The sequence below is a fragment of the Schistocerca americana genome, chromosome 1, assembly GCF_021461395.2.
Source record: "Schistocerca americana isolate TAMUIC-IGC-003095 chromosome 1, iqSchAmer2.1, whole genome shotgun sequence".
Taxonomy (NCBI): Eukaryota; Metazoa; Arthropoda; class Insecta; order Orthoptera; family Acrididae; genus Schistocerca; species Schistocerca americana.
The window spans coordinates 414,703,992-414,723,848 of NC_060119.1; the positions used below are offsets into that span (position 1 = coordinate 414,703,992).

General features: G+C 38.2%; 2 protein-coding genes across 2 annotated transcripts in view; one reads left to right on the forward strand and one right to left on the reverse strand.

Moving 5' to 3' along the window:
- Positions 1-4,022, reverse strand: part of LOC124602126 (flocculation protein FLO11) — a 616,796-nt gene extending 612,774 nt beyond the window's left edge. The window contains exon 1 of the mRNA XM_047136299.1: positions 3,790-4,022. Within this exon, the coding sequence (XP_046992255.1) occupies positions 3,790-3,852 (63 nt within the window). The 5' untranslated portion in view covers positions 3,853-4,022. The remainder of the gene's footprint in view (positions 1-3,789) is intronic.
- Positions 4,023-4,235: 213 nt separating this feature from the next.
- The window catches only part of LOC124602172 (ribosome maturation protein SBDS), a 53,178-nt gene continuing 37,556 nt past the window's right edge, over positions 4,236-19,857 (forward strand). Inside the window, exons 1-2 of the mRNA XM_047136302.1 lie at positions 4,236-4,455; positions 11,431-11,651. Coding sequence (XP_046992258.1) covers positions 4,325-4,455; positions 11,431-11,651 — 352 coding nt within the window. The 5' untranslated portion in view covers positions 4,236-4,324. The remainder of the gene's footprint in view (positions 4,456-11,430; positions 11,652-19,857) is intronic.

A 19,857-nucleotide genomic window follows, 5' to 3' on the forward strand; every position in this document is an offset into this window, starting at 1 on the left:
ACAATGCCAAACCACACACTTCACGTGCCACCTCAGCAGAACTTCGGAGACTGAATCTCACCACCGTGCGGCATCCTCCATACAGTCCAGATTTAGCACCGTCTGACTTCCATCTGTTTCCGGTAATGAAAGACGATTTTCGGGGACATAATTATGCTTCTGATGAAGACATTGAGAGAACTGTGAGACTGTGGATGCTGAAACAGTGTCAACTTCTTCCGTGACGGCTTCAGAAAACTTGTTTATCGTTGGCAGAAATGTATCCAATTGACTAGTGATTACGTGGAAAAGTGAATACTGGTAATTAAAGATCACATTCCAAGGATTATTTTTGCGTTTGATTTATTAAAATATTCCCAACCAAACTCAATTAACGAAGGTGTAGGCATTACTTTTCATTCAACCCTAGTATACTAATGAAAGATATTTGCGCATCGTGTGATAATATGGAGACAACTGTCCTGGGCGTTCGTCCGTTCACAAACAGCCATTTCTACCAGCAATTTGGGCGATGATGAGCAAGCGTCATTTCGATAGTACTTCCTACGGCTCTCACATTGAGCACTGCTTGGTATTGTGGCGCCGACATTAGTTTCGAAGAAACTGAAGCGTCTATTGGTGCTAGGTTCCAGGTTCTTTCAGTTTTTCTTGTTCTATGCAAAGATTTGTTGTCCTTTCAATTTGCGCTTCCTGGCACATCAATGCAGATTAGTAAGGTGTTTACAAGGTAATGCGACTCGTTCAGACATTGGGCAAACAAATCGCAGTGTGTGCCCGATAAATGCCTACAAAACACGCTTCGTGACAGGTTATTCATTGAAGCTCTGAAGTGCGACGGTCTCTGTTCCTGAGTTCAAGGCTGTTTTATGTCAGGATTAACGTACTTTTGCAATTACAGTGTGACATCGGTGAGATGAATGATAAGTTTAATTAGTACACTGTGCTACAGTTCGAACTCACTGTATTTGAAACAAGGCCATTCACTATTCGGAGACGGTGGAAAATGTGTCTAAGAAACACAAAATACCGGATATTAATTCATTACTTGGCAAGCGTGACAAAACGCGAGGTAAGATCATATTTAATTTGCGTGTTTCACGTACTTCAGAGAAACACTTCATCGCCCTATTACATTTCAACAAAAGAAAGGGCAGAAGCCGAGTTCAGGTCTTTAGAGTTCTTTCGAGCTCATACTGGGCAATGATGGTGGAGGTAATATACACCCCCCCACCCGCCCCCTTCTTCCAAAGGAACCTTCACGGCATCCAGCTTAAGTAAGGATCAGTTACGTGTACTAGAAAGTGGGTTTAAAACTTAAAGCCTAGGCCGGACAGTAAAAATAAAGTTTGTAAAACAAAATAAAAAAAGGTGTTTCGTTCAGTTAATACGAATAAGCAACACCTAAATAAGAAATATTGGACATGGAACTGAATCTAGCTGCTCCCGAGAGCGAATTTTACTTTATCATTGTGCTACATTGCTCAACAGCCGAAAAAGAGTCTTCGTAACAGTCGTTACACTTTCACTACACTGAATAATTCCACAAAAGCAATACTATTCGCGAAAGAACATAGAAAGGAGTACAATTATTAATGGGCAACGCCGCGGCCCACAAGATATTGAAAATGAAACGGAAGGCAGACTAATAGCTTGCATGTCTTCCTGCATTCCAGCAAAGCACAAGACGCCAAGTTATGCGTAAACGGCTAAAATATCATAGGATATGCGACTCTTCTTCAGAATACGACGTCACATACACGCCCACTACTTTCATTTACATCTGAATGTGTGCCTGCAAAAGATTTCAGTGCTCAGAATGTACGTATACTTCGATGAACGAAAATGGGCATGAGTGTGAAAGCAGACAACTTATCTCTAGGTGAACATGAATCACATTCTGATTAGATGTAATGCTGCTCAGTAAAATCAGTTTCCTTCATACAGAACTACGTAGAGTTCAGGATTGGTTCAGGTGCTGTGATAAAACACACACACACACACACACACACACACACACACACACACACACACACAGAGAGAGAGAGAGAGAGAGAGAGAGAGAGAGAGAACGCCTGCTGAATCATTCAGCACGTTTCCGCAAGCCGTATGTAATCAGTGGCGGATAATACACTGAGGTGAGAGTATAAAAAAAGGCGTAATACTTGTAGGTGGTCACAAAAATTTTTTGTATCCTACACAATTTGGACTGTTATACAGTGCCTAGGCCTACAACTGACTGGAAATGTTTCGCCGTCTCTTTTACGCTTTTCTTTCGTGTGTATCAATTCAAAATGCTGCTCTTATACTGTCCTTGTAATCACATATTCCTTGTTTACTCCTGGCCATTCTGTATACACAACATGCATTTCTGCTAAAGTAGCTAGCAAAAGAAATATATCGTCTATACGTTTCCATTTGCTCTGAAAATTATTATTGTTTGTTCCAGTTTTTTTCATTCGGTTATACTTTATAAAACGAAAGTTTATTCCACAACATACTCAAGTAGTTTAGATGCTCAGTAACCCCACAACCAATATCATATTAAATATTCTGTTTTCTGCAATTTTTCCTCACAAATCTTCCCTACGTCATTTCCCTCCTTTTTATTTATTTGCTTGTATTATTATGTATCTGCATGCATCTTATTTCCTTACATGTTTACAATCCCTTAAGAACTAGGATATGGGCTCGATTCTCTACAAAGTTCATCGTCTCTAAGCTTTCTCTTGGTTCCAAAACGACAATTTCTTATAACAGATTCCTGACATAATACGGAAAAAAGTCTCGACAGTCTGTTTCTTGGTAGCAGAAAGAACACATTCAAGCTAATGGAGCGAAACCTTAAAGTATCCAACGAAACTGACTATAAAAGCGACTGTCGAGTTCTTTACGAAACTCCCTTTTCGAAACCCAACAAGTGGATTAGTACGCGAACTGCGACATGTAAACATTAGAACTGGAGGCGTCCACTGTTCGACGCAAAATTGGTTCAGAAGCAAGTAATAGTTCCCGATTAGTAATTACATAGAGAACTTGAAGCAGTGTACATCGTATCATTCTAAGTATACCGTTAAGAAAACAAGTGTCAACTGCGCATATAAAACTACAACGAAGTTCTAATAGTTTTTAACACTATGTATGGGTTTCCTACTGAAAGAGTGTACCCACTCTGCAAAGTTTTGTTTACCTTTCGAAGGCATGGAATGAATTCCGTGAAAAGAAAGCCGAAGGGTAGCGAATGAGAACTTCACTTATCTCTGTTTTTGTAATGTTCAATAAAATTTATTTCTTTGAAAGCAGAAAGTAAACATACATTAAATGAGGAGCAAATATGTTTGGTGACTTTTAGCACATGATTCATTTTTCCAGCCAAATACCAGGGACGGCGCTGAGCGTTAACTATATTTTATGAATCACAAAATAACTTCACGAAATGTAAAATGATAAATTTTTCGTTTCTATAAATTTCTGCTGTTTTTCAGTACTCTTTCGTTGGTACTCATATTCTTGGCAAATATATCCACAAATAACCAAATAATGGGATGAAAATTCATTGCTATGTTCCATTACTGAATCACCTAAAATATGCTACCTATAACAGGTCATATAGTAATTAATATTATCTAGAAAATAAATGCTTCCATACGTTTTGAAGAAGCTCTACCAATTTGTTATGTATACATTACTATCATGAGGCAGATGGTGACGAAGTTGATAAACGTGCGCCATATCAATTATTATTCGTTGAGGACACAGCCTACATACAAGAAAATTTTAAATTAAACTTACCGAAGTGGGTGTTGAGCTACAACTGTTGGCGCTTGGAGACCTCTGCACAGTAACAAGAGCCATAACACTTTTACTCACAACACACGCCAATTTTAATGTCTGTTTCACTTTCCTCTTAGGTTGTAACGCACGTTTTCCACTTCAGCCACACATATTTTCAGATAAATTTCAAACACACACAACACCCGTGAAGCCATTTTCATTTTCTTGTACAAAATCGACGGGCGACAGATGTCTTTGCGCATGTATGTTGTTTCTATGGGAATTTTGTATGTCTGTCAGGTTGTTTCCAAAGTCGATGTGTTGTACATAGTTATGTGAAGGTTGACAATGAAATTGGTACAGTAACTTAAGGGGTGTAAAAACTTAGCTACAGTAAGGAAAGTTACTGAACATTACTTTTTTCGAACGTATAACGAAATTTCTCATATACTCAGCGAAAACAAAAGACATCCGACGATGTCGACAGGTGACTAGTGTGTTCAGGCGTGTGTTTTGTTGATAGTGTGTCAGACGGTGTAAAACGTTGTTCGCTATGTCGAAGATATTTACTCCAACGAACCAGATTCGTCTTACAAATGTGGCGGTAGTACGCATGAAAAAAGGAGGGAAACGATTTGAAATTGCATGCTACAGAAATAAGGTTGTGTCTTGGAGGGACAATATGTGAGTAAGCTGATATTTTAAGGTTATGATTGGTGTTCAACAAAGAGGCATACTTGTAAGAAGAAATGTACCGAAATCTATACTGTACACTTAAATATTTCTCCGTATCCCAGGGAGGTGTTTCTAGTTTTTATATGCATATATATTAAATGATGATCAAATCCGGAATACATTTTCATTGCACAACATTGCGTATGTGGTGTACAAGCGCATGCTTTGTATTCAGTCAGTTCTTTCAGTGTGAAGCGTTATCGTCTTTATAGCTGAAAAATAAATGCGTTTAAAAACAAGTTAAACCACATGAGATGCTAGACTGCTCAATAGAACTTACTATCACCTGACTGCGGTATTTTGTTGTAATAAAATCATCTAAGTTGTCTGAATCCAAGCAGTTTTTATTTTGGATTTGCCATTTATATATTGTGTTTCTTCCTGTTGCTCAGAATGTCATCATGTTGTTGCAACTTTATTTTATTCCACTTCGCTTTTGCACTAAAACATGGAGCACAAAGTACTTGACGCTTTATACTTTTGTTTATCTTTAGGCGTTTTGTTTTTGTTCACTGAAACATAACACTTGGATTTTGTGTTTGCCAATAATTTGAGTAAATAGGCTGCATTATGCATCTCTCGTACCCCTTGATGGCTTGGAAAATCCTTACACCATCAAAGAAAATACTACTATTAAAATCAACATGCAATCTTGTTCTGTAAACAAGAAACCACAGTTTCATGTGAATAAATGGTTTTATGTAACTTAATAGTTGATCAGGTTGTGAAAACATGCTATTTGCTATTTTGAGTGAAAATATATTGTGTATGTCCTTATTGCATCAAAAAGTTTCTAAACTGAAATAGATGGATCATCGTATACAGGCTATGTTGGATACAAGGAAGATGTACTACCAGCAAATGTTGAAGGCAAGACAGTTTGAAATCACTGTTTCCTTATTAAACAGAGGCAGCTTGGAGGCTCCAGTTGAAATGCCTGAAATATCCAACCTCCCCCCCCCCCCCCCCCAAAAAAAGACTCCTCCCAGACCAACACTAATTCTAACAGTTTTATGTTGAAAGTATTGTCAGATACCAGTCTTGGTTTCCCAAACATTGGAATAAAGTTATCTAAGTATTACCTTGGCCTTTCTTATGGGTGTAGGCAAGAAGAAAGAGGAGAGGATAATGTCAATAAAAACTTGAGTCACATGATTTTTTTAAATTATTATTAGTACAAATGTGGTGAATGTTTTGTTATAGGCAGCTGCCAAGTTGAAACTATGATGTAAATCTAAGGTTGTCTGCAGTAAGGGGAAAAGTTGTGTTAAATAAGTCGAGATGTTATACAAGCTTTCATAAAAAATGAATATGCTTCTAAAACCTGGGTAATAAAGAGTTCAAAATAAGGAAAGGAAAAAGTCATCAAAAGGCTGTACTCCAGACTCTTAAGCTGTATGATGTGACCTACACTTTGGCAGGCACAATATCAATACTATGCAACAGACAAAACTTAAATTGAATTACGATAATGCAAAAGCTCAAGATGAAATAAATAAATCATTGGGAATACAGAGGGTACTAAGTGGAGAACAGAACTAGGATTTTGATCTTTCGCTCTTTTTCAGAGCAGGATGTTTGTAAATACGTCACATACACATAAATTTCTAATGTTACAGAACACTGATGATATTATATGGTGTAATAGACAAGGGGTCAAGAGGACTGTTCAATAAGAGTTGATTCTTTGGCCAGAGACGTAATGTTAATGGCTGCTGTCACGTCACCTCTCGGTCCATAAACTCACCATTTTGTTGTTAGTTGGCTAAAACAATGAATGTGAATGCAAATTTAAAAAGAGAGAGAGAGAAACTTGTTGTGGTGAAACTTTGCTCTGAAGCTTAGCCTGAGGTATAGGTTAGATTGGAAGGTAACAGTTTGGTTGTGACTTGGCAAAGGCTTAGTTGTTGTAACAGACTGATCTGTAGCTTAACCCATTTTGAAAAATCAATAATATCAAGTTGTAGTCGCCATATTGTTTATGGTGTTTGTCGCATATTTTCTGTGTCATTGGTCAAAGCCAACATCTCATATCAAACATTTGACTACATCCGATCTAGGGGAGTAATAAGACGGTAATGTGGGGGGGAGTTGCAGATGACAGAATGTTACACAGAATGGAGATAGGGATGGGACCAAGGAAGAGATAGGAGTGGAGGGACAGAAGAAAGTTAAAAGAAAAGCTGTATCACCCAGTGGAAAGTGTGATGGTGGCGGTGGTGGTGCAAATCGAGAGATAGAGAAATGGACCAAGGAAGTAATTTTCATACCTGAGGAAGGACGAGAGAGCTGCCTTATGTTCGATGATATATTGTGGATGCGCAGTGTACACCTTGACACATTGATGGAGCTTAGTGGCTTCGAAATAGAGCAGTAAATTCAGCTGTTTGGAATAATAGTAAGATGAGCAATGAAAAGTCCTAATAAATAGCACAAAAGCTGCGGAAATTAGGAAGTTTTAAATCCAGTGGGGAGTAAGAATGGAAGAGAATCCACATGATTTACCAAATTGCTGTGTGAACTCAAATTAAATGATTCAAGGAGTAAAGGTAATAATTCATCAAACACTAAAGCTTCGGAACACTAATTCCAGCAGAATGAGATTTTCACTCTGCAGCGGAGTGTGCGCTGATATGAAACTTCCTGGCAGATGAAAACAGTGTGCTGGACCAAGACTCGAACTCGGGACCTTCGCCTTTCGCGGGCAAGTGCTCTACCAACTGAGCTACCCAAGCACGACTCACGGCCCTGTCCTCACAGCTTTACTTCTGCCAGTACCTCATCTCCTACCTTCCAAACTTTACAGAAGCTCTCCTGCGAACCATGCAGGGCTAGCACTTCTGAAAGAAAGGGTATTGCGGAGACATGGCTTAGCCACAGCCTAGGGGATGTTTCCAGATTGAGATTTTCACTCTGCAGCAGAGTGTGCACTGATATGAAACTTCCTGGCAGATTAAAGCAGTGTGCTGGACCAAGACTCAAACTCGGGACCTTCGCCTTTCGCGGGCAAGTGCTCTACTAATATCCTTTCTTTCAAGAGTGCTAGTCCTGCATGATTCGCAGGAAAGCTTCTGTTAAGTTTGGAAGGTAGGAGGCGCGGTACTGGCGGAAGTAAAGCTGTGAGGACGGGGTGTGACTTGTGCTTGGGTAGCTGATTTGGTAGAGCACTTGCCCGCGAAAGGCAAAGGTCCGGAGTTCGAGTCTTGGTCTGGCACACTGCTTTAATCTGCCAGGAAGTTTCACTAATTCCTGCACTCTATAACATAACAAGAAGCTTGGAAACGTATTAACCTCTTTCCACATTACGTTTAGAACACAGATACACATATGAAGTATTTTACACCATGGAACTGTCACACACCCAGAAGAATTGTGTTGGAAAAAAAATGCTATGTAGTTATGAAAAAACTAAACATGATATGTGTGATAGAGGCTGCCTAGCCCCCCTAATCTGTGCTGCGCTTTTACAACTAAATAGAAAGATAGAAATTATGTAGACCCACTTCGTTTAATGAAAATTCACAAACCACAGACCATTTATGTATTGAAATGAAATGCAAGTTCCATTGGTCACTTCAAATGAAATATTGTATGGCATAAATATTTTTTGTACTTTCGTGTATAATAATTGTCATATATATATATGATGTACATCTACATCTATACTCCACAAGCCACCATACACCGTGTGACAGGAGATACTTTCCATACCTGTGTCACTTCCCCCTTTTGTTGTTTCAGTCACATGTAGTCTTGGGAAAAAACATTGTTGGCAAGCCTACGAGTGGACTCAAATCTCTCCAGTATTGTCTTCATGGTCTTTTCACAAGGAGGGAGAAGGAAAGTCATTACAGATGGAGCACAAGCTGGGATTGTGCCAAGGAGAGAGAAGGAAATTGGCCATGCCGTTTCAAAGGAACCATCCCAGCATTTGCCTGGAGTGATGTAGGAAAATCATGGAAAACCTAAATCTGGGTCACCAGATGTGGGTTTGATCTATCGTCCTCTCAGATGCGAGTCCAGTGTGCTAACCACTGCACCTTCTTGCTCACTGTCTTTTCACGAAATACATGTAAGAGGGAAAGTATATTGGTTGTGTCTTGTAGAAATGCATGCCTCGAAAGTTTAACAGTGGGCCATATTGTGGTGCAGATTGCCTCTCTTGCAGTGTCTGCCATTTAGTTGAATGTGCATCTCTATGACACTTTTGTACTTACTAAATGAACTTGTAACCAAACATACTGTGAAAATACACAGTCCTTTGAAGCGCGTGCTAAGTTACTTTTACATTGGATGACTTCTCTCAACTCAGAAGACCGTGTAATATTCTGTTAGCTAGAAACTCGTCAACCCATAACACATTTAGTCTGATGTTCCATACAGTTGTATTTTGTTCATTAGGTGGCAGTATGGAACTGTATTAAACGCATCCAGAAGGTGAGGAATGTAGCATCTGCCTGGGTGCAGGTATCTAATGCTTTTTGGGCCTTGTGGACAAATAGGGGGAGCTGGATTTTACAAAGTCGTTTTCAGAACACTTGTTGATTCCTACAGAGGAGACTTTTGTCTTCAGAAATATCATAATTTGCTAGCATAAAAAATGTTCCAGTATTCTATGGTAGACTGATGTCAGAGATATAGACCTATATTTTGTGTGTCTGTTTGATGACTTTTCTTGAAAATGGGAAGACTTTTTCTTTCTTCCAAACATTGAGAATGCTTTGCTGCTCTGGAGACCTACAGTACACTGCTGCTAGATGAGAGGCAAGATCTTTCATGTACTGTTGAATGATTTCAGTTGCTTTTCTATCTGCTGATCACTTGTTTTGATATTTATCATTTTGCGTTCATGTGACACCTTAAAAGAGGGACTACTGTGTGATCTTCCTCTGTGAAACAGTTTTGGAAAAAGACATTTAGTATGTACAACACTCTTGAACTTTGTCCATTGATATTCAACGTTGTCAATGCTGGAGATGAAATTTTTTTGTTGTCAAGCCAGATAATTTGAAATCTCTTTCTTTTTGCTCTTGCCAAACAAAAAGATCTTCCTACCTTTCATTGTATTTCTGTTCACAGCCATATTCAGTAATGCTGTAAAGGCCTAATGGTCACTGATTCCCTGTCCTACGCCTACTGAGTCAAAAAGTTCAGGTCTGTTTGTCAACAGCAGGTCTAGGATTTGATCTACACTAGTCAAGTGCTCTGATTAACTGCTTGAGGCAGTTTTTTGGATAAGGCATTTGGAACAACTTCACAAGATTCACTGTCCATACTGCCTGCTTGAAAAACTTGAGTCTCCTAGTCTATAGCTGGAAAACTGAAATCTCCACCCAAAACTATAACATTACCCAGAAATTTGTGTGAAATATTCTCCCAAGTTTTCCCTCAAATGTTCTGCCACTACTGCTGCTCAGGCAGTAAGTCCACAAAAGCATCTGATGACCATATTCGATCCACCTTTAAAACGTATCTACACTCATATTATTTTGCATTTTGAATCTCTATTAATCTTACTAGATATTGTTGTAGGTTTTATTGCAACATGTTTCCGCCACCAGTGTTCATTCAATCTTTTTGATATCCATTGCTATCAGAGTTTAGAATTTCTCTGCTATTCACATTGGTTTCTTGAAACTCGTTCTGGGACCCTTCCATAGATGCCCCTGCAGTTAACTAAAACAATATTAACATTTTGCTTCTTCGATCTGCTGTGATGAATGCTATGCTGTCTGAACTCAGGACACATCTTATTGGGCCTTTGGAGCAGTTTCTCTACCCTAAAAAGCCCACAAGTGTACGCTACATGTAACTCTGCTGTCCAGGTAGTCTAGTGCACACCTGATCTGTTTCTCCATCTGATAGCGGACATTGAGAAATCTACATCCAAGATTTGCAAATAAACATCCAATTCTCTGATTTAAGCACTCCACACAAGACCACGATTGGTTCTGGGAACAACACTATAAAATGATCTCTGCTTCCCTGCAATGAATGAGGCTAGCTGCCTCCACGAAATCAGTTAGCCATCTATAGAAACAAAATGTGGCTTCTGACCCTGGGCGACATGTGCCATTCATGCTGAAATGAGCCGTCATTTGCGCTGCGTTCACCCATTGCACTCAGTTGCTGTTGGCAGAGCATTGTTCACATGTATGGCAAGGCACCCAGCAAGCAAGCTGAGTAGACATTGGCCTTCTTTCTCAACCCGTATGCTATTTGCCTGAGCGGCTAAATCACCTGTCTAATATTGGAGCTCCCAATAAGAAGCAATCCTATCCTCTGTGCTTTTGCAGACTGCTAAGAAAGATTGGCCACAGACCTAACAGGCAAGGCATCATGTGCTGATTCAGACGTATTTTGAGTGGTGGGCAACACCACAAACCGTTCTTGAGACGTAAGAGGACAGCCATGCAATTGGTAGCCACTTTCGCCTTCTGTCCAGAGATTCGTGACCACAGCATAGTTTGCCAAGCACCATCAGGTAATGTCGACGGGATGGAACATGCAAATCGGATCGATTGGACGAAACATGCAAATCGGAACGTGCAATGGCATCAGGGATCCCAGGTGGTGCTATAGACTCCAGAGATGCCAAAATATTCGTCTTAGGTGCACTAACACCTCCACAGCCCAGGGCAACAGGCTGAAGCATGTTGAGTATGGCCAATGCAGCTTCCAACTCTTTATGAACAAATTTTTACTTAGGTCACAAGTAATGTAACACTAACTTGAGAAGTTGCTGGATGCAATCCAAGTTCAACTCATGCACTAAAATTTATGCAGAACTTAGAGTAATTTAGCAAACACTAATCTACACAGTAAAACAAGTAGATACAATTCAATTCTTCATAGAAGTACATCAGAAACAGAATCTAAACTAATTTATTGTGTATTAAACAAATGTTCTCTCTTTCCTTACAGAGAAAAGGACATAGATGAAGTATTGCAAACCCACACTGTATTTACAAATGTTTCAAAGGGACAAGTTGCCAAAAAAGATGATTTGATAAAAGCATTTGGGAAAGATGATCAGACAGAAATTTGCAAAGAAATTTTGGCGAAAGGTGAACTCCAAGTTTCAGACAAAGAAAGGCATTCTCAACTTGAATCTCTCTTCAAAGACATAGCAACAACAGTAGCAGGTAAACAGTTTCCATATTATTAATCAAACCCAAGTTTCCTTCCTATCAGTAAGGTTCAGTTATTGGAGATATCATCACAGTCTGTAAGCAAGAAATCCAAAAGAACATGGTGTGTCATGGCTGGAAAATGGGTTGTATATCAAAGTAGTTTAAATGTTCATACTCCATTATGGTTATTGTATTGTTTTTGAAGATTTTGCCTCCCAGGTGCTGAATCATTTAGTCTTGTATTTTTACATAATTTTTAAATAATTAATTTTGGAAAAACAGTTCTTAACAATTGTTTCATGTACAAAACCAGTAATACATTTGCTTTTCAAATCAGAAGTTTTTTAATCTAATGTGACAAAGCATATGAGATCAGGCAAGGATCTTAATAGACAGAGACCACATTGATAAAATAAAGACTGAAGAGAGGAAACTGGCAGTAAAACTGAATGAATATAGTAGCAGTAGAAACAAATGAAATAAGTAGCAAACAGTGCAGGAGAATGGGAAATAGCTGTTGCAAAATATGGAAGAAATGAAAAGGTAAATAATTTTTCACCGAGGAAAGAGATGAAAACAGATGAGGGCAAAATGAACAGAGTGTAGGCAGTGAGGGAGGGGATTAACACACTTAGATACCGTTTAAGTGGTTGAAGTGCGCATATGCAAAAAAAGAAAGTGGGAGAGAGGGAGGGTAGGTCCTCTTCTTGACATGAACATTTATAAATATAGTACTAGAAGAATTGGCTTACTCTGTTTATCACTCAGCCTTAGTGTGCCACAGAAAGCAGTGAAGTATACAGATATTTGACCATTTACCCAGTTACGTCAATAAACCAGCCCACCACCTCACTCGTCACATAGTGTTAGTTACAGATTAACACATGGAAAAAGAGAACTTAAAAATGTAAAAGTCAGTCTTATAAATTGTCAGTATGTTGCATTATTTTTCACTGAGAAATTGTATTATAATTGAAAAGTGAATTGTTCCACATCATAGAAGGAGAATGGGATTGTAATCCATGGAAGGTGCAAGTAGACGAAGAGTTTTTCTTCTGGGGCAGCCACAACTGTACAAGACCATTCAGAAAAATAAAGAAACTGAAGGATGGTTGCGTAATCCACAGTCTTTTATTGTGTACACAACTGGTTTTGTAACACTTAAAAGTTCCATGATTTAGTGTAAAAAAAAAAAAAAAAATCACTTAATCATCTGTCATACTCACTCCATAGTGTCATGGAACCAAGGGTTCCATGGCAAAAGAGTAAAAGGGACGAAAATTCCATAACAATCATTCCTCCGTGCTACGCGACCAGGAGCATAAATAGGAAAGTGATTTTATTTCCAAGACCAGTTTTATGTGTTCTGAACCAGTTCCATCAACAAGAAAAAAATGTGGATTAAGCAACTGTCTTGCAGTTTCTTCATTTTTCAAAATGAAGATGCAAATAACAAGGTGCAAGTGCTATGAGAAATAATCCAAATTGCCTATGTGTTGAAAGAGGCATCAAGAAACGGCCATTGTGCTGAGGAGGAGGAATAGTGATAAGAAGTGTGTTATTGACATAAACACACTTGTTCGTTAATCAGTAGCAGAGTCTGAGATAGATGTCATTATGCTAACATTGAAGCTTGAATCGTGGTTATCACCAGATATGAGGTTATTTCGTCATTGTTTCTTGCAGTGGTGAAACAGTTCTTACCAATCAAATTACTGCTATAGGAAATTGTAGTAAGATGCATAGAATAGATTTTGCGGTAGGCCAAAGAATGTGATCCTTCGCATAAGAATTTATATTGTTGGGTGGGATTAGGCGAAGAATGATCACAATGTGAAATTTTAAAGGGTATGGGAAGCCATCTCAGGAGGTTTAATGACAATAGTTCTCAAGGTGGGTCTCATTTCAGAGCACGAATTAAAAAAAAAAAAAAAAAAGTCATTGTGCTAGTTGGTTGGTATATAGTGAGCCAGGACAGTATTGTTATGCACAATACTTGTTTGCTTTTTTAGATCATGCAGTATTTTTAATGGTAGGTGAAATAGTACAGAAGGTCTCTCCTTGGATTAATAAAGCAAAGCAAAACATTCATCAATCAGAAGGTTGATTTCAACAAAACAGTGCTCTATTAGGATTTATGATATTGAATATGGCATGTCCTTGTTTCTGATGTGAGAACAGGGTCACCCAACCGGTTACGACTGACTAAAGCTTAACATGCAATCCAAACCAAGAGGCATCTTGATTTTTCGTGAACTGTTGCTGGAGTAATGTTTTGTTAAGTATTATAAATATTCTAAGATGAATGGAGACTAAAACCTTCAACATTTTGAACCTATACGTTGAAATTTTAACTGTGTAGCCACGAAGCTACTCTTTCATTAGCAATGGAGATAAAGGTGTTATGAGCAATTCTATTTATATAGAAGGTCAGCATATACACATTGCTTTTACCACAGATGCTAAGATGGTGAGGTTGGAAGGTTTCATGTGGAAATGATGGGAAACTGTCATTTAGAGCTGACTATCAGTGAGCCGGAAGGCATCTTTGTGAATAGTTCCTTCAATAGAATTACCACCCTGAACTCTCATTTGGGAGGTTCAAACCTGCATCCGGCCATCCTGATTTAGGTTTTCTGTGATTTTCCTAAATCGCTTGAAGCAAATGCAGGGATGTTTTCTTCGAAATGGCACGACCAACTTCCTTCGCTAATCTTATGGGACCCTTGATCTCGTCATTTGTCCCCTCCCTCAAATCAACCAACCAACCATCAATAGAAAAGCAGATACATCTTATCTATTTGGTAAAAAACTAATATGTTTTATGCTGATATCAGTGTAGCAGAGGAAGCCAAGAAATAAACATACAGCGCAAAGAAGAGTTCAGTTGTCTCCTGCCATATTCATAGCACTCTTTAAGTACACCCAACAGCAGCTTCAGTGAAGTATTTCCAAACACTCCATATCACCATGGACTGGAACAACTTGACCACATTCTCTGACTGAGGATTGCGTGCCTTTCTTGAGGCTCTCCCCGATATCAGCCCTGCCTCTGCCAAACTGTTGATTTGCTGCCCATCTTACCCATGAAACACCTTTGTCTCTCTCTTTATGCTTCTGCTATGTCCAGAACCCTGGCTCGTGGGCCATGACAATGATAAGGAAGACCAGTCCTGTCCCATGTACCAATTTGAAACCTTGTATTCCTGTCAACCTTGTATCCCTATCATGTAATGTTGATATCCCACCTCATTAGTGACATGCTCATGTGAGAAAACAGCCATTCTTATACCAACTTCTGCAGAGTACTTTATTTCTGCATGATAAATAACTGTCTGCCCGAAATATGGCCATCACCAAATTGTGGCAAAAAGCAATGTTTTGGGACTGTTAAGGACTGACATAGTTTTGTGAATACTGTTAACATTTGACACTTTTAATTGTCTCGGTTCTGTTCCAATCTAAGGAGCCTATCTTTTCTGTTCCATTCCATGTGAATACGAGGGCAGGAACTCCATCAAAGCTAAATGTGTTACTTTGCACAAGACATGACTGATGAAGGCTTTTTGATTCTCAAATTAAAATTTACTGTGTTCAAACAACTCATAAGAATCAAGAGCAACGATTTAAAAAGGGGAAATGTAATGTGGGGTAGTGGGAAGCAGAAAAATAATAGAAAGCCAACTGGAAGAAAAAATGCCTAAGCCAGGAGAACAGTTGTAGTTGACTGCGTAACTAATTATGGAATTGAATAGCAACTCTTAGTGCACATACAAGAATAAGGAGAATATTTTTTTGCTCCATGATTGAAAATTTGTGTTTCTTATATTTTTGACATAGTCCCATTTTTGTTCACGGCACATTTATCATTGTTTTATTAAGGATATGATGTGACATTACTGTATTAAAGTTGGCCTACATGATTGAAACATGTCTGACAAGAAAACTTTTGAAACCTGTATAAACAAAAATATACTGCATCCCATGATGAGCACCAGCATGCCAAAATCAAACTTTAGTTGGTATCAATTCCACCTGGTTGCCAGGCTAACAAATTTTCTCTCTGTGCATGTATTTACACATGGCCCCAGTGTATTGTAAAGAGAACCCTGTTGTTTCAGATGTAACTAACTATTTTCTTTGAAAAATACTTGTGTATCCATGCAAGCTTAGCAGCAGAACATTAAAGCAGCTATTTGATGAAACTGAGTAAGCAGTAGCCTTTTTTCAGAGTAGCAGTTTTCTTGCTAACTTATTAAGTTAGATGTAGCTGGTATGAACAAAAATAATATTAAGATGACAATGATACAATTGAAGTCGATAAGTATATGAAGCTTCATTCTAACCATTATTAGTTTGGCAACACGGTTTAATATGCTCACCAGCTGCTAGATGACATGGTTTCCCTCACTTGTGCCAGGTTTCAGCATTCTCAAACAAGTTCACTTTTTGCTCTTATGCACCTTTTGTATTATCTGTGTGAAGAACTCAGTGAAGAGCACAGGCATAATCATGTGATAACCTGTCATGCTAAACCATCATGCTAAAGGAGGCAAAATGTTTTTGAAATAAATTGTCACTGGAGATGAAGCACAGGTTCATCAATTTTCACCAGGGACCAACATTATGAGAGAACACATTTGAAATAAATCATTACTGGAGGTGAAGCACTGGCTCACAAGTTTGAACCAGGGACCAAAATTATGGAGAGCATGGACTGGAGACACCACGCAAAAAGAAATTCAGGAGTCAGCCCTTTGCAAGAAAAGTTATGCTGACAGTTTTTTTGGAATGCATGAGGGCCAATTTTGGAACACTAACTGGAAAAGTGGTACATAGTAAACATTACAATGATAAGTCTTTGCGATGAGTTATAACCCAAAATTTGGAACAAATGTCAATGTACATTAGCTTATTTGTTTGAGTTGTAAATATTTGTCATGTATTGTTGTTTTTCTGACATGTTCTACATCTTGGAGGACCTCCTCACTACGGGTCAATTGGAATTAAAGTAAATCTGATCTGATCTAATCTAATCTTTGAAATGGCATTCTTCGTTTGCATGATTACGCACATCCACATATTTCTGCTCGCATTGCTGAAACTCTTCAGAATAAACATTTTGAGGTGTCTGAGTATCCTTCATATGCTCTTGATCTTGGCCCATCAGATTTGCATTTGTTTGGTCTACGTAAAGATAGTTTAAGAGGTCATGGAAATATGGAGGAAGTGGTGTGTATGTGACTTTTTACTCAGGTATTGAGAAGATTGTACTATGACGGACCAAGTGAATTGAAAAGCAGGATCACTACATCAAAAAAATAATAATGTAAATTTTTAACTGTTCTTGTAACAAATGAGGTTGTAGAGATACTTTGACTTAATCTTGTAGTTTTTCTTTGTGTATCCATCTTCAGACAGATCATGGATGCTGACAGCTACTGGGGGGGGGGGGGGGGGGGGGGGGAAGAGAGAGAGAGAGAGAACAAGAAGAAGAAGTTGTATTTAATGATCTTGATTTATTGGGTGTTGTCAAAAGTGCCCTTTCTGTTGGTCAGCTCTACATGGTAGTTTCCCATCATTTCACCTCACAATCTATAAAAAGCAGTGCATCTCTGAAGGATTCTGAAGGAGGTGCTTTGTAGCACTGAAATCGATCACTAACAAAACAAGAACTTTAGATACAGCAAAGGATTTATTCATAATCCTAGTTTATCGTTAATGCAGTGAGTGTACAGCTTAAGATTTGCATACCTTTTCTTGTTCTGGATTTCCAAAAGTTTCCTTTTTTGGTGACAGTTACAGGACATGATGCATAAACAAATGAAGAAATGGAGGATAATCGAAAAGGTTACCAATAGACTTTGTGCTAGTAAAGAGATAACAAAATAAAACCATGGAAACAGGTTGGAATAACAACAGTATAAGGGAAAAGCTAGATTTCTACTCACCTTAAAGATGACCTGTTGAGTTGCAGACAAACACAACGAAAAGAGCTTTACATATCCAGCTATGTGTAACAGTCTTTTCGTTGTGCCCGTCTGCAACCCAGTGGGTCATCTTTACAGTGAGTAGCAGTCTATCCTATTCCTTATATTGTTGGTAACAAAATAGAGCATTTTCGACCCTTGCTGCTAATGTTATCCAAAGTCATTCCATAACTTTGATTGCAAGGAAGTGTGTGAATTGTGACTATATTGAATATTGTGCAGAGTGAGTAATTTATTGCAATTGCAGCATTGACTGAATACACAATTGTAAACAATAATAATATTAACTGTGAGCGTGTAGTTATGGACTGTCTATATTACTGTTGATGACTGTATATTACATTTCGGTTAATCAAGGTAGGTGTTCAGTTCCATGCTGGGAAATGCATTCAGACTGAAGTCAATATCAGGTGCTTTTAACTTTGTAGGAATTTATCAGTATTAGTGAAAACATTATTTTGTGTGCATTGCTTGAAATTTGTGAGGTAGAAGTACTGAACATTTTGGATTAAACATTGTCTGTAAGTTGGGTCAAAAGAGGTCTACCTGCATGGCCAACACATTAACCTGAATGAAGAAACTTCCTAGCATAACACAAAAGAGGCATATATGTCCTGGGCAGAATTAGGGATGTAAAAGAAGGGAACTAGTTTTTCAACTAATCTGGCAGCTTCAATGACAAAAAAATAAAAACATCTTGAAATATTTTTTTTTTTTTTTTACTTGTTTATTTTAGTACCCTTGACGTATAATATTATGCATCATATCAAGTAAATGGACATGATACTTGATGCCATGTCATATAACACAACTCATGCTATCATGTCGGCCAACATGGCATTTGTTATGTCATGTGATAAGACACAACATGTCATTAAGGCTTAGGATGCATGCACCCCCATTCTTGGATACTTCTTATTAAGAGACATCCCATTCTCAACCGCCACATTAATTTGTGTCTGTTTTTACACGACTCATTATACATGAAACATGGGGTGTGTTTGGTGGAGAAATAATCCCTTCGGGGAAAAAACTAACCCCCACTTCCACTCAGAAATTAAAAAAGAAAAAAAATATTTCAGTATCCCCCAAGGAAGAATCCACCCCCAGAAATTTTATCCCTCCATAAAAACATTTTTAGCTATTACTTGTATGCTCTTCAGCCATATGATGGCTGGGTCTTGGTCACAGGATCAGGGACTATAGCCTATAAATTGCAAGATGTCAGTATACCAATACTTTGCAGATAAAAGAGCTCACTGCACTGGGGAAGTAGGTTTAACTCGTAAAAATGTGCAAATATGTGAAGGTGTTTTTATTTAAGTGTCTATGAAGCTACCAGATAAGTTGAAAAGCTAGTTTGCATCTTTCACGTCTCTGCACAGGACATATTCGCCTTTTTTGTGCTATGATAGGAGCATTTTTCATTCTGGTTCCCTCTCTAATAATTATGACATTAGACTGCCATAGCTAGGCAACTGATGTAGATTTTTGTTGACTCAGGTGGCAATTGATGTGGTGTAGGTTTTTTATTGTCTTTCAAACAATGTTAGTTGTCTTATGCCAATGGATAAAGCTTTCACAAAATAACATGACCACCATTAATTATGCTATTTGTCTACCTTCTTACAAAATTTGAACCAATTCGCAAAAGTCTGAATGCGGGAGTGGTGCACATAAAACACATTTTTCACACATAAAATCCAAATGAAGTTAGATTTTTAAATGCAATTTTTCAATTTTATCGTAAGAATGCATTTATTTATGTACTTATTTGACTCCCTTTAAACCATTTCTGCACATTCAGTTCATGTAAGAACTCATTTTATGTGCTAAACCATCATGTCTCGACAAGAGATAAAGATTATTGGATAGAAAAATTTCATTTTGATTTTATCTGTTTATCTACTTTTATGCAAAGTTTGAACCAGTTCATACAAGTTTAAAGTATAGAAGTGGCGCGCTTCAAAAACTTGCCCGAAAAACACGTTTTTTGGATGTTTTTGCACATAAAATCCAAAGGGTGTGCATACAAATGTTGCCATTAGCTGAGCATTAATTTCAGCCCATTTAAAATCTTTTGCAAACGCCATTAATCGATTCGCGCAATTTTCCTGGGCGCCAGCTCTGGTTTGTCATTCAAACTTTGCTTAATATACTGTAGCATAGCTACAGTAAGATACATGTTTGAATAGCTATACAAATTGCCACTGGTCTGGGGTAAACCA